Source organism: Schistosoma mansoni, chromosome W, assembly GCF_000237925.1.
Source record: "Schistosoma mansoni strain Puerto Rico chromosome W, complete genome".
Lineage (NCBI taxonomy): Eukaryota > Metazoa > Platyhelminthes > Trematoda > Strigeidida > Schistosomatidae > Schistosoma > Schistosoma mansoni.
In genome coordinates, this window is record NC_031502.1 from 17,951,949 (window position 1) to 17,965,792 (window position 13,844).

A 13,844-nucleotide genomic window follows, 5' to 3' on the forward strand; every position below is an offset into this window, starting at 1 on the left:
CAAATTCGAAATCTCTCAACAAACCATAGGTTTTTATTAGTTAACTTCACTAATCTTATCTAAGTAGCACCTCAGTCGAGTTTAGTTACACTGGGAATAAAGAATTACTGGTCTTTTGAAATGATCAAATATAGTGACTTTCCTTTGATGACTTGTTTCTTGATCACAAATGACGAAAGATGACATCAACATAACCGTGAACTCTTGTTTTCTCTATTTTCCAGAGCATATCATTAAAAAGAAGTAGATCTATATTCAGTTTCTTGGATTAAATATTTCTTAGTCTTAGTGTAACTAAAAATTGTCAAGAAATTCTTCTGAAAGGAAACCTGGTACACTGAGAAACTCTGTACATCTGCACCACTCATTACTTCTTTTCCTATAGTTAGGAGTTTTAGAACCCTTGGAAAGATTCTAACTGTATATTATAATATCGTTTAGTGGTTGTAAATATCTTATAGTTGAACTTGCATCTCTGTTAGTTGTCATAGTGTATTCATCTAAGTCAGATTTGTAAACTATTGGACAATGACTCGTCAGTCTGAAGTTTAAACTCTCTTCGCGAAGCCTAAATGACCCGGGTTCGACCCCTTCGTGGATCGCGGATGCTCATTTATTAGGAGCCTCAAACTGGGACGAAACAGTTATCCGTTGCTTCTTGATTTTCAATGATTGTTTAATCAAAATCAGTCTGTGATGTTAAACTCCGAATAGTTTTTTCATGCTAGATATTCAAGAAGTTTTGCAAATCATTCCCCAGTAAATCTCCCGGTGTTCGTGCCTGCGCAAAGTGAGACACAAATCAATGTCTTATACACAAAGATATCGTTCATATTCATTTCAATTTCCTTTTTGGCTTTCCTAGTTATATACGAGCGTAAATTCAATGACTTTACACGACTTCAACAAAACTGTCAAACAGTATTACAATAATGCATACGACTGAAGTTTCTTGTTTACTGAAATTAATATTAGGGTAATATTTTTTTGTTTGTGGTTAACTTTACTGTAATAGCTAAAAGCTTTATTAGTTAATTTAACAGAAAGTTTGTTCTTATTTTGTCACTAGATAAGATAACAAACAAATACCAATGTCTACCCGATGATTGTCCTCCTAAACACTACACAGAATCTTATCAAACACAAGATTTCATAAACAAAGAAAAAATCATTGTATCCTCTCATAGTCAAGTTAAAAAAGGTGAACTTGGTGGTATGATCCGTGTGTGTAAACCATGTCATCCATTTTGTGACTTGTGTACAGCAAACGGAACACATGCATCTATATGTCATAGTTGTACTCATTGGTGGTTTAAATCGGAATGTGTAGAGATTTGTCCACCCGGTACGTTACTTATTTAACAAATCTCAGGACATGTGGTCCTTTAAAACATTTTCTTTATCCGTGATATTTCAATGTCTATGTGATTGGTTTTTTAATGTGCAAGTAACAAATGATTTATTTTAGGTTCCGAATTCCAGAACTGTTTCATCTAAAAGAAATTGATGCTTTTATTTCGTTCAGAAGATTTGATTCACAGCTTTGTTTATTTCATGGAACAGTGACTTTTAGTGTGTACAAAACGAGTGGTAATATGAAAAGAATGACATAAGAATTTATTTCACTACTTCGTCAATCAGGCTACAAATTGAACGTTCCAATCGAAATAAAGAACCAATATTAGAATGTATGACTCAATCAATTGGCCCATGTAACTAAACCGACAGTAATTAGATCATAACCCATTCTTGGTCACTGTTGCAAGACGAAAAATGATCACAAACGTATAACTGTGTGATGTAAAGCTTCGCTTATACGGAGAAGGGGTAAAACAATACAACGTGACTTGGAAAATCTTACCATGTAACTAATAGTTAATCAAGAGTAAACTCAAAATTTTGGATATATATGAAATGAAATCAAGGAATATTAGAACTTTTTCTGAATAGTTTGTTTTTTCATTTGATGTCATGTTTAGGGTGAAGGCTTATGTATCTTTTGTAACATGTCATAAATCAAAAAAATACCAAAATACCTAACCAGTATGTTATGGGAATTTTGTAGACGATATATACCCAGACCTATCTTTTGAAACAGAAAGTGTTTTTGTTTCGTATATTTTCAATAACAGAATTTATTTCTACTTAGTACGACGTATCGTAATAATATAGAATACAATTTTATCTTTCAATCTGGTGTTAATCCAGTGATATTTTGGTTCCTGAGAAATAGTGTGATAATGTGGACAAAGTGTGACTAAATAATTCATGAATTCACAATTTTTAAGAAAAATATGGTTCTCCATCAGATTACCGGTTTTGCGCTCTAATGACATGGGAAATCCGACTGACGAATTGACGTTAGCTTTACTTCAATACTCATCTTCCCTAGGATTGTTGTGCTTAGATCACAGATATGGATGTTTCTGGTTATCGTTTTCTTAGCGAGTTAGTTTTCTACGGGATGGGGTCGCTAACCCTATGCCCAACCCTCCTCCTTTATCCCGGCTTGGGACCGGCAGTAGCCCCCGAAGGGGATACAGGTGGAGTTATCAAACAATTACCATATTACCAACAGTCTCTCCAACTTACAATTATTCCCATTAACTGTGTAATTGTTGATTTAGATTTTGCAAAAATGATATTCTGTATAACACTCGATTAATTGGATAAAATTCATACACTCCCTAAACAGCTAAGTTGATACATCTTCATACCCTTATTCCAGTAGCTAATAATTTGTATCTTCCAAATGTATTCATTGTTTTCGTACTACTGTTAAATTAAATTGTCATATGAGAGAAAAGAGACTAATGTAATAACAACAATAGCACTGATAATGTTGATATTCATATAAATAGTTATGTCCCCAACCATAAATTAACTGTGATTCGGTCAGTTTTCCTACTAATATCAATGAATACAATGAATTATGTTATGATGTCGCCTTCAAAATGCAAATGTTTACTCTAGATTGTGATAATAATAATAATAATAATAGACATTAATAATAATAATAATAATAATTAATAATAATAATAGTGATAAAAAGATGTAGAAGAAGAATAACAGGGACAATAATAAAATGATTTATTGTCTACTTTATTTATTAGAATTAAGTCACAAATAAAAATATATGAATACGTCATTGTTTTTACCAATGCCAAATGAATCACATTCATCACCCTTGTTCTCCATCGGCTTTAATGTATATTAGCTGGCTTCACCTAACAATAGTTTTCTTACTGTATTACTGTGTGAAGTTACCGAAAGCAAAGTGTTTCAATGTTAATGGTGTATTTAAACACATATAAATACGGAATCTAGGGTAATAGCTATTAATATGATCATATTGTGATAAAGCAACCAAACGGGACAGATTTGGTGCGCTAAGCTGGTGTATTGTTCAACAGCGAAGATAAAGACAATAGTATGAAAACCTAAAAAGTTCTTTCCCTGATAAGAACAGTGAAGAGAAAGGCGGTTTTAGTTAGAGATAAAATGGACGTCCAACAAGACTTTCTGTTTCAAATAAGTAGGAAATAAATAAATTCAATTTCTTTTGGTTATTTATTATAATCACAAGTCATCTAACGTGTTTACGATTTCTCTAAACACTGTCGAGAATACATCAAATTCATTCATTACATGGTCATTGCAAATTTCGTACCGAAGTAGGACCACATATTTCATTCCATGTTTGTTCTTCAAGTAACTTATTACGACGACGACTTGGAGAAGGAGCATATGAGTTTTTTTATTGAAATAACTGCATAATTAGAGCAAACGTCATATCAACGATTACAGTAAGGTGATGTCTCAACTATGTACATGTCAGAGTTTTCCATTACTCTGTTAATCTTTCTACCACAACAAACGAAGGATGAGAAAAGAATTTTTTGAAATATTCTGAAATATCCATTTTTGCCTAAACGAAGAGTTCACACTCCAATTCGTTGAGAGATAAGACTATAATATATGGACGATCTTTGAGCAACGTTAAAAAGACCTTGGAATATCCACCTACTTACCAGGGTTAAATGAAGGTTATATAGTAATGTGAGGGATTAAGATTAAGATTTATGGTTGAATGTTAGGGTCAGGAATTAGATTTAATGGTTCCATCACGAACCGACATCAGCTATAATGCCGAAATGGTATTTAGCCAATGAATAGATGAATTTCGCTCCAAAATCCAAGATCTGCTATCTTAAGTGTGATTAGTTCGTCCATAAATTATAGTCTAGCTCGAGTGAGCAACTCTGGATTATGATCCACTATATTTTTGTGTTGGACGATTGGAGGTACTTGATACAAAGTCATCGACATAGGTTTCGAATTGTCTGACACAGTAAAAGGTGACTAGCTAACAATCAGTTAGCCTAGGTACTACAATTGTATAAAGTGTTAGTCATTGTATTAGTATCTCACTTAGGACATCCGTAACTGCGACATCGTGGACCTGGTCGTATTCCTCGACAATTACTATTACTATATACATATTCATGGTATTTTGAAGTTAGAATGTAGTTTACAACTGTGTACACTTAATTTTGTCTCATAGGAATCAAGTTAACTTATCACTGTATTTGATGTATTGTTGCTTTTACCAAGGAGTTCAAATTCAATTCAATTTCTAATTATTATGAATTTCGCATTAATATCATTATTATAGCGGAAACATATTCACTAGCGGGATCTGATAAAGAGTTGGACAATCAAGAAATGTTCGAAAATGATTTAATTACTCTCAGTAACAATACCCAGTTCTCATCAAATCAATTAAAAGAATTCACTTTTCTATCTAACGTTTCTACAACTACCAATGCTAGCATTGATGACAATCAACAAGAATACAAAACGTCCTCACTAGCAGCTCCAGTATTTCTAATCAAACTAAAACGTACGCAGCGTCGTTGTTTGCTCTGTCATGAACAGTGTATTCAAGGTTGTTCTGGACCTGGTCCAGAAGATTGTGTTAAATGTAGAAACTATCAAATTATCTTGGATGAAGAAACAAATAAAGTAAGTTAATACATATCATATAGTTCTATCAAATAAGTTAATTTAGAAATCTATCTAAAATAAAATGTTATCACTATGGTAAATTTTCTTAAAAAGCAGGCAGAACTTCAAATATATTTCGTGCTTAGTTGAGTGCCCCACAAAAATACACCGTAATTTTGATTCTAAGTTCTGAAGTATGAATGTTGTCGCTCACGGATGTTGTTTGCTCGAATGTAGCTTTTTTTTAAGGCAAAATGTTCTTTTCCCACTGAACCATACAAATTTATGAAAGAGTGATGGGACTTTACTGGATTTCTAAATGTAGGTTGTTGTGCAAATTACTCCTCTGACGTTTCTACAAATTACATTGCTTTAAAGTGTAGGAAGCCTTCTAAATAACTAATGTGAATTCAGTTATCAAGTAAACAATGTATGTCGATACTAGTAAATTTTCCAATTTCTCTACTTCTTTTAGTAGTAGGCCGTTTCTATTTCAATGAACAAAATAACATAACGTTACTGCAAGACACTCCAATGAGGCAAACATTGTAAATTCCCTAGTACCAACCCTTCTTTATTTCTATCCATTAAACATATGGAGTTGAAAGTAACCTTCCTTGAAATTCGTCATCACTAATTGTCCGCATTATTGCTTCAACTGTCAGAATAACGTGCATATTTTCGTTATTATCCATCATCTGATGTAATATTTGATCCACAAGCCTGAATCTAAGCCTGATAGAAGTTTCTAAAAGTGTAGTAACTGAACCAAAAAATTTGCGATCGTTATGTGGTCATAGGTAACAGGTACTTCGATACTGTCCTTACAACTATAATAATTCTGTGACAAAGTTACCTAATACGATAATAAATATAGATGTTTCAAGTTCATTTAAGGTCTATTACATATGTACTTTGGTAGTAAATCGACTGTTGTATATTGTTATCCAAACTGTTTTACTGAGTAGAACCTGTTATCATAAATGGATAACGAGTCAGTCTAAATAATATTGCTCTCAGCACTAGTTATGCATTGTTTTAAAAGACATTTCAATCTAAGATAATGGAAAGATTAAGAAAATACTGACTAAACTGCCTTTTGGCTGGAATTTTAATTTTAAGCATTTTATGGACGGTCAAATAGCTTTGACTACTTTTAATTAAAGAACCATTGTAAGCTAAAAGGGACTAAACAACTCTGTTTGTTCGCGTTACGTATTCTTCTGTAAATCCTACTTTTAAAACATTTAACCACTGAGTTTGAGTGATTGAAATTTATTGGAAAGAGTCAAAAGAGTGTATTTTCATCTTGACCTCAATATCGTTAACCGTTAATTAAAGCTCAGCTTATTTTTAATAAACGAATAATACAAAATGTCTTGAAATTGTATTTGGAATGGTAAACTTTATAAACCAGTACAAGCAAACAGAGTGATAATTTGAAATGGCATATGACGAAACTAACCTGGCCTCCCGTTGAGTTACTCTCATGTTTCTCGAAATATTTTTCGGTCTCTTCAGTTTCATTTCGTTCTAATTTCTAATTTTATTCTTAGGTAGTGTGTCATAATAAGCTAATCACCTAATTTTCCTATTACCCGTTTCACGAACTACTTATTATTATGATCTTCATTATTATCTTTAAGGTAAACACGGAGTTAAACTGTCAAACTGATCTAACACCATTTATATGGTATCGAATTAATGCTTAATTTATAAACTTATATATTTGTGTATTATTCTGACGACGGACTATTAAAAAGTTATGTTCATCAATGAAAATATTTAATCAACTAAAATGTCAAAAGTTTTTATGTTTTTGTAGTAACAGATATTTAATAGAGCATTGCCTTTCATTTGCCCTTCAGTTCGTTTGTAATTCTTCCTGTCCAGAGGATCGCAATCATATTTTTCATGGCATGTGTTTAACAGCTGAACAAAACGCACGTTTATCTGGTCAAACAGCTCGAGAATTGCGTAATAGAATTCTTATTGGTGTTTCTGTTTCTGTATTTATCATTATTGCACTCGTTACAATAATACTAGTGGTATGTTTGAAACGAAAAGCTGAAGCAGAAAAAATACGTGAACAACTACGCTCAGCATATACTAACTTGTTAGAACCTGATATGAAAGTGAGTCTCTAAAACGATATTCTATCAACGTTTTAAATGATTACTAAAATTCATAGCTTTGGAAAACCTTTTTTAACCGTAATAAATTCTGTGGTTTCTCGATTGCTGGCTTTGAACACCGCCCATAGGAGCGTTTCTGAGAGTTTCATTGTAGTTACTGATCCGTCGACGACCAGCAATAATCAGGTGACGAAAGAATAATAAATTATTTCGTTTACTGAGCATGGGAATAATGAACCACTGAGGTGAACGGTGTGTGGAGTAGTGAATATTTTGAATATTGCACTTCCGTCTAATTGGATTGATTATCTTTACTTATTCCTGTTGCCGGATTTCTATGATGTATTGTTTACTCCTGAGCTTACAATCACTGTACTGGCATTTGAATATCGCTGAGGTATTGTTTTAACTTTTTCATATAATAAAATATAAGAAACTACTCAATCGATTTTATGTTTATTTTACTCATGAATCTGTTTACCAATATCTATTGCTTACGATTCCAGCTTGTTTCCAACTAAACTTATGATTTGTAATAGCCAATTCCAATGTAATATCCCAAATTCAAGTGGAGCTTGTTATGCTCTAACCGAGTATTAAGTTTTTCACCTTAACTAAGTAAAATATTAACTACTTTTATTCATATGTATTAAAAATACGGGGAATATTAATTTTAATTGCAAACTTTCGCCTATATATTGAAATCATAACTCGGAGTCAACTGGTATGCTTGTATCCTTATCTGTTTAGTATTTAGTTTTTTAATTTGAGAAGCTCACTTGATTCATGCTGTTACTGATAAAATTTTGTTTAATTTTCTATGTTAAGACTCAATCCGTAAGTCGTGAACCAAATATGGGGCGGCTGGAAATGATCAATCAGGATGACTTGTTTTGTGATTTCAACTCAGCTCCTCTAGGAACAGGATCATTTGGAGCTGTATACAAAGGTGTATGGAAAGTACCTAAACATGCTCTACTCCGATATAATTGGCATAGAGGTGCTCAGCTAGATGTTGCAATTAAAGTTATCTTAAATGATTCACCTGAATGTTCCGTAACCGCAAACCCATCGTCTCCATTTGAGGCTGGTAATTCGTCTTATTCAGAAGAAGAAGCAAAGCGGGCGTCCGTACGTGCTAATATTGAGGAACTTCTTCAGGAAGCCAAGGTATTGAAAAATATAGTTTACTGTTACTAATGTTATTTCATGAAGATGAAATTATTGGAATTTCGCTAAATGTTAATTTATATGTGAGATTATTGTTATTCTACGTTGACAAAGTGGCGAATACGTCGAAAGATTAAAGGTAAGAAAGGGGTCGTAGTACAGGGTCTTCATTCAATCAATCTTCAATCACTGTATTCTTGAACGAATATGTGAGTTTATAGAAACTTCAAGATAGCCTTACTGATCACTTTAATATCTGATAAAAGTCCCCTTCTGATTGAAGTTAGTTACCATCTTAATTAACTCTTTTGAATTATAAGTGGTAGTTAGCTTTTAAATAACACTAGCCAGGACTGTTGTAAATAATCTATCAGTTATTGATAACCGTATAAACACCACATAATTGCATTGTCAAATAAATTGCATATGACAGTTGATACACTGCAAGCACATGATAGTGTTTATTAAAACTAAAATACTTGTAGCACAAAACCAATGGATAATGATTTCAGATGAAATCACTGTGACTAAATATTCCCCTTTTAAAAATTATAGGTTAGTTTCTTTTATAATATTACTCAAGGATAATTTTTGCCACTCCTAGTATTCCTATCTTTTGGATGCAAAAACAATAAGTGAGTTTCTGTGGGGTAAAACATTCGTTGATTCTGGTCAATAAAACTGAGACGTTTCAATATGGGAGAAATAGATCTATAATATTTTTTTGATATTCGACGATTATTTACTTTTTGTCAGTTTGTAAATAAAGATACCTTCCAATTTCAAACAGTTATTTTATCAAAATAGTCTTAATAGTAACCTAGACACGTAGACCGTGATGGTGTGTTTTGAGTTGAAATACATGTACAGACGTCACGAACAATGTACCATACTAAACTTCATTGTCTCTTTCAAACCTTTGTTATGTGTGGATTAATCTGTTTATTGATAAAATAATTCTCAATATTATTTTTTATATCCTGCATATTCAATTTATTGTTTGCTGGGACTACTTTCCTGCCTTACAGATTATGGCATCTGTTATGCATCGTCATTGTCTTCCACTAATTGGAATATGTCTATCCAGTGAACGTCATTGCTTAGTTTCAATATTCGTTGAATTAGGGGCTCTGGATCGCTATGTAAAACAACATGCAGATGAGTTAAATAGTCTCACACTTTTATCTTGGGCTGAACAAATTGCTGATGGAATGAGCTACCTGGAAATGCGTGGAATTATCCATCGGTTAGTCATACACGTATTGCTAGTTACTTTACTGCAATATATTTTCATATTTTCTACTCCCTTAAATGTTAGCTATTCCAAAGTTAAAGTTCTTTATACCTTGTCGATAGATCTCTTTATTGATCACTAGTTCTTTTCACTACTCCGATTAATAATACCTAAGTTAACATTTTGATAATATAACATGATAGTCTGTTTTTTCAGCAGACTTTGATGAAGTGAAATTAGAGCTGTATATTATAATCTATTCCTTCTTAATTATTCTATACGCTTACTTGACTTCACATCGGTAACTAGTACGTGATTTTTTGACCATGAGTTAATTCGTAATTTCCCATGGTGAAACATACAATCTAAAACTACATTGAACATAATTTGAGTTTTAAAAACATAACTAGACAAATGTTTACTTTGTGTTACTATTTTCTCTTTTCTTTTTAACTATGAGCATTTTTTAAAACATTCATTAGGAGAAAATATATACATGGTTAAGCAGATAGTCTCCTTTTTAATACTGTTAGATGTGCTCTGAAGAAGCATAGAACAAACTTGGTCATTTTCTCAAGTTTATGAATATTGAAGACTGTCATTCCAAATCAGTAGGTAGTTAATTCGATTCGCATCGATAATATTCTCATTTTAATGAAATCGTAATAGTCAAAGAGCAGGACAAATTTGGTAGTTGATGGTTTGTCATTTAGACTAAATATCATAATCTCAATATTCAAACCATACATTTTCTCACTAGGAAATAAAAGCTAAATTCAGTAATTGAGTAGCCTCAAAATAAATTTATTGTCAAACATCTATTAAAAACATGAATTTCTTCAAAATTCTTTTGGACAAAACTAGGATTGAAATTAGAATTCAGTACTCAGAAAAACAAATGCTTGGAACTTATTATTTGCATCAAATGGTGTGGTATATTTTTCTAAGCCTATTTTGTACTTCTCACAGAAACGATTACTTAATGCTTTGACGGGTTTTAATTTATGAATCTGATTGAACACAGGTATTACCTTCTGTGATGTTTCATGATAAGCTGTTGCCTAACGTGTTGACTGAGCCTAGATGTACTTATAAGTGTAATCAACCTCGGAGGTCAAGTGTTAATATACCCAATGAAATGTCTTTTGACCTTAATTGTGAATTTATCCATCTACTGTTTACTGATTCACAATACTCAATAATAAAGAAGAGTTGTATCACTTCGAAAACTTTCATTTAGTAGACTGTTTATTTTCATAATAAGTAAATGGAGAAAAAGAAAACACTTCATGTTACGTTTCCTGTTTTTTTAAAGATACGGAAAGTTGCCTACTACAGACAGTAGATTTCGTCTCTTGTTACAGTGAATCCTGCAATGTGAATACTATTACATTGACTAATGGTTGGCTAATCCAAAATAAAACGAAATGTACCCCGTATATTACACTGCAAGAGTCTTCTATAGGTGAAGTAAGCATTATATCTAATCATTTACTTGGTGGAATTTGGTATAAGTAAGAGCTATTGAAGTATTTAATTTGCTTCTTAAAAAATGACTACGTTTTTGTATATTTCTCTGACTTTCAGAGATTTGGCTGCCCGAAACGTTCTCGTTCAGACACGTGAACATGTACAGATTACTGATTTTGGTTTAGCTAAAATGTTAGAACGCCGTGATGAAGACAGTGTCATCGTAAAAGCTGGCCGTGTGCCAATACGTTGGTTAGCTATAGAAACACTACAATATGGGATTTATTCTCACAAAACAGACGTTTGGAGTTACGGTAAGGGAAATTTTAGAAAAATGAGTACTGAATTTATGTTATGTTTTTTGAAGTAATAATAAAAATTATAAATTTCCAAGATTGTAAAGATTTTTAATGACTTACAATCAATTTCAGGAAGGTCGTTAATACTTTTGTTTCAAGATAAACCACTATTGTGATTAGTAGTCTAATGATATCCTGTATCCAATAGACACAAATAGACCATCAGTCAATCATCCAAATCATTTGAACTGAGAGAAATAATTGAATGTTGCTGTAAGTTGTACGTGAAATAGTCTAACTGACAGTAATAATTAAATAACTTTAAAGCAGATTTTGTGAAAAACATACGGTTATTTAGTTTTTAATTGGTTCTGTATTACATAGCATTATTACTTGTAATGACAAAATGTAATTGGTGAATAAGTTCAATTCTCGCTGAAGATGCTATGTTTTCGAAAAGCAGTTACTTTTTAATGTCTTTGAAATACTTTTATCGTCTTAGAATCTTGTCCATCTTTTGGTATTTTCATTTTAAAATAGTCGAAGATTTTTTGAACGAAATAGATTTATCTCATTTTTTTTTCGGCTTCAGCTCGACTTTAGAAAGATTAGAATGTCACTAATTACGAATAATATAATGTTTTATATCAAATAATTTCATGGTTAAGGTCTCACCAAAACTAATAAAGAAACACATAAGCAATCTGTGGAACACATTTAATTTAGATCCCACAGGTTAGTTAGTATAGCACTGTTCGAAAGATTTCAAACAAAATTTTTTTCTTACGATTCTATATTTTGTTAATCTCAATTAAAACTTAGAAATTTATCCTAGATAACCGAATCAATTGTCAGGAATGAAATGTCGGTAAATTTGTTGATCCAAATGACCAGTTCTTTTGTAAACTATATTGTCTAACTATTGTATTTAAGTTCACGTCACAACTTTTTTTGACATGATATAAAAATAATCTATTTTCCTTTATCGACTAATCTCCATACAGTTAGACAGTCAGTCAATAAACAATAAGTGTACTTTAGGTCTCAAATACAATACATCCCGTTAAATACTTTTCTAAGTTTAAAAAACCTATTTACTGTTAAAAAACCATGGTATCTGTCAGACAAATATTTATAAAATACTTTCAACCTGGAAACAAATTATTTCAAGAATACTCTCTAAGGATATATGAAATGTAATTAGATTGCTAAAAAATAAATCACTTTAAAATCAGTCAGTATATTGAATGGTAATAAGTAATAAATATCCACTTTTCTCCTGACTTCATTTAATCGAAAGTGTTTCTCGGTCATTCATCTACATATTCTTAAGAGTCCACCTTCAGACACATTTGAAGTTTTCCATTTAACTACTATTGATAAAGACAAAGTACTTATTGGAATAAAAGTTAACAGGGTGATTTGTAAAGCTCTTAAATCAGAATAAAATTAATAGAACCTTTATAAAGACATTATATGTGAAAATTATATTTCATCCAGCAAACTTGCCTTAATTTGTTCAGGGTAACCGTTGAAATTATTTGAATTTCAATCGCTGAGATTATTTGAAATATAATTTTCACATATAATGGCATCTCTATACTTGGTGCCCAAGTTTTGTCAAACTTTGTAAAGACAGTGTTATTTCAAACCTCTCAACTTACTGAAGTCATAAAGCGACCTAAATTAGACAACCATTGAAAACCTAGAAGCACTGGATGGTCGTATCGCTCTCTAGGGACTCTTCAACGGTATGCGACCAGAATCTCCAGTCTCTTGTGTGAACGCCTAACCCTTAGACTACTGGGCCGGAATCCAGTTATGTACAAATCTAACTTCAATCAATCCAGAATGCTGAATGACCATCTTCCTCGACGTGTGTTTATCAGGGAGGGCTTAATAATTATTTTTGTGGATATCATTTGCCATCTATTTTTCATTTATGCTTCATTGTTTGCACACTGGTGATCAAGTAACATTAGGATGAAATCCTATCACGAGTTAGGCTGTATTTCGGCACGACTTATCAGATTTGTTCAGATCCTAATTTGGGAGAATTTCTTATGTACAGGTTGAGAAATATTCTAGTTTGAAAGTATCTTTCGATCAAAGAATTTTAGGGTTACACATACGTTACGTTTTGGAATGCATCAATGTAAAGCTTTTCTGACCATTAGTGATACAAAACATTGATAGTATTTCACGAAAATAATCTATTGGATTTTAATTCATTTGTAAAGTCTTAAACCCTGTTGTTGTTAATGTCAAGGACTGTAATCGACCAGTTTCTTTTGGCACGTGTGGTTCCTGAGCACAAGCCAGTGGTTATGGGGAATCAGTCGCTAAATGGATAACTTGTTGGACATTCGAAGTCAAAGGCGTAAACATCAACATGGGAGTGAGTAGATACAGCTGAATAATTATAGGTAGGACGAATCTGGCGTCCTAGATTTTAATGTTAGCCATCACCGAAATTTGATTTTAAACACATCTTGAACTATTGAAAATGTACACAAATTAACGAAGTAT

The 13,844-nt window shown here is 32.2% G+C and overlaps 1 protein-coding gene across 1 annotated transcript in view; it reads left to right on the forward strand.

The window, feature by feature from the left end:
- The window catches only part of Smp_093930.1, a gene marked incomplete at both ends in the record, with an annotated part of 59,899 nt that overhangs the window by 34,663 nt on the left and 11,392 nt on the right, over nucleotides 1-13,844 (forward strand). The window contains 5 exons of the mRNA XM_018788832.1: nucleotides 1,069-1,344; nucleotides 6,876-7,142; nucleotides 7,971-8,312; nucleotides 9,341-9,559; nucleotides 11,135-11,332. Coding sequence (XP_018654338.1) covers nucleotides 1,069-1,344; nucleotides 6,876-7,142; nucleotides 7,971-8,312; nucleotides 9,341-9,559; nucleotides 11,135-11,332 — 1,302 coding nt within the window. The remainder of the gene's footprint in view (nucleotides 1-1,068; nucleotides 1,345-6,875; nucleotides 7,143-7,970; nucleotides 8,313-9,340; nucleotides 9,560-11,134; nucleotides 11,333-13,844) is intronic.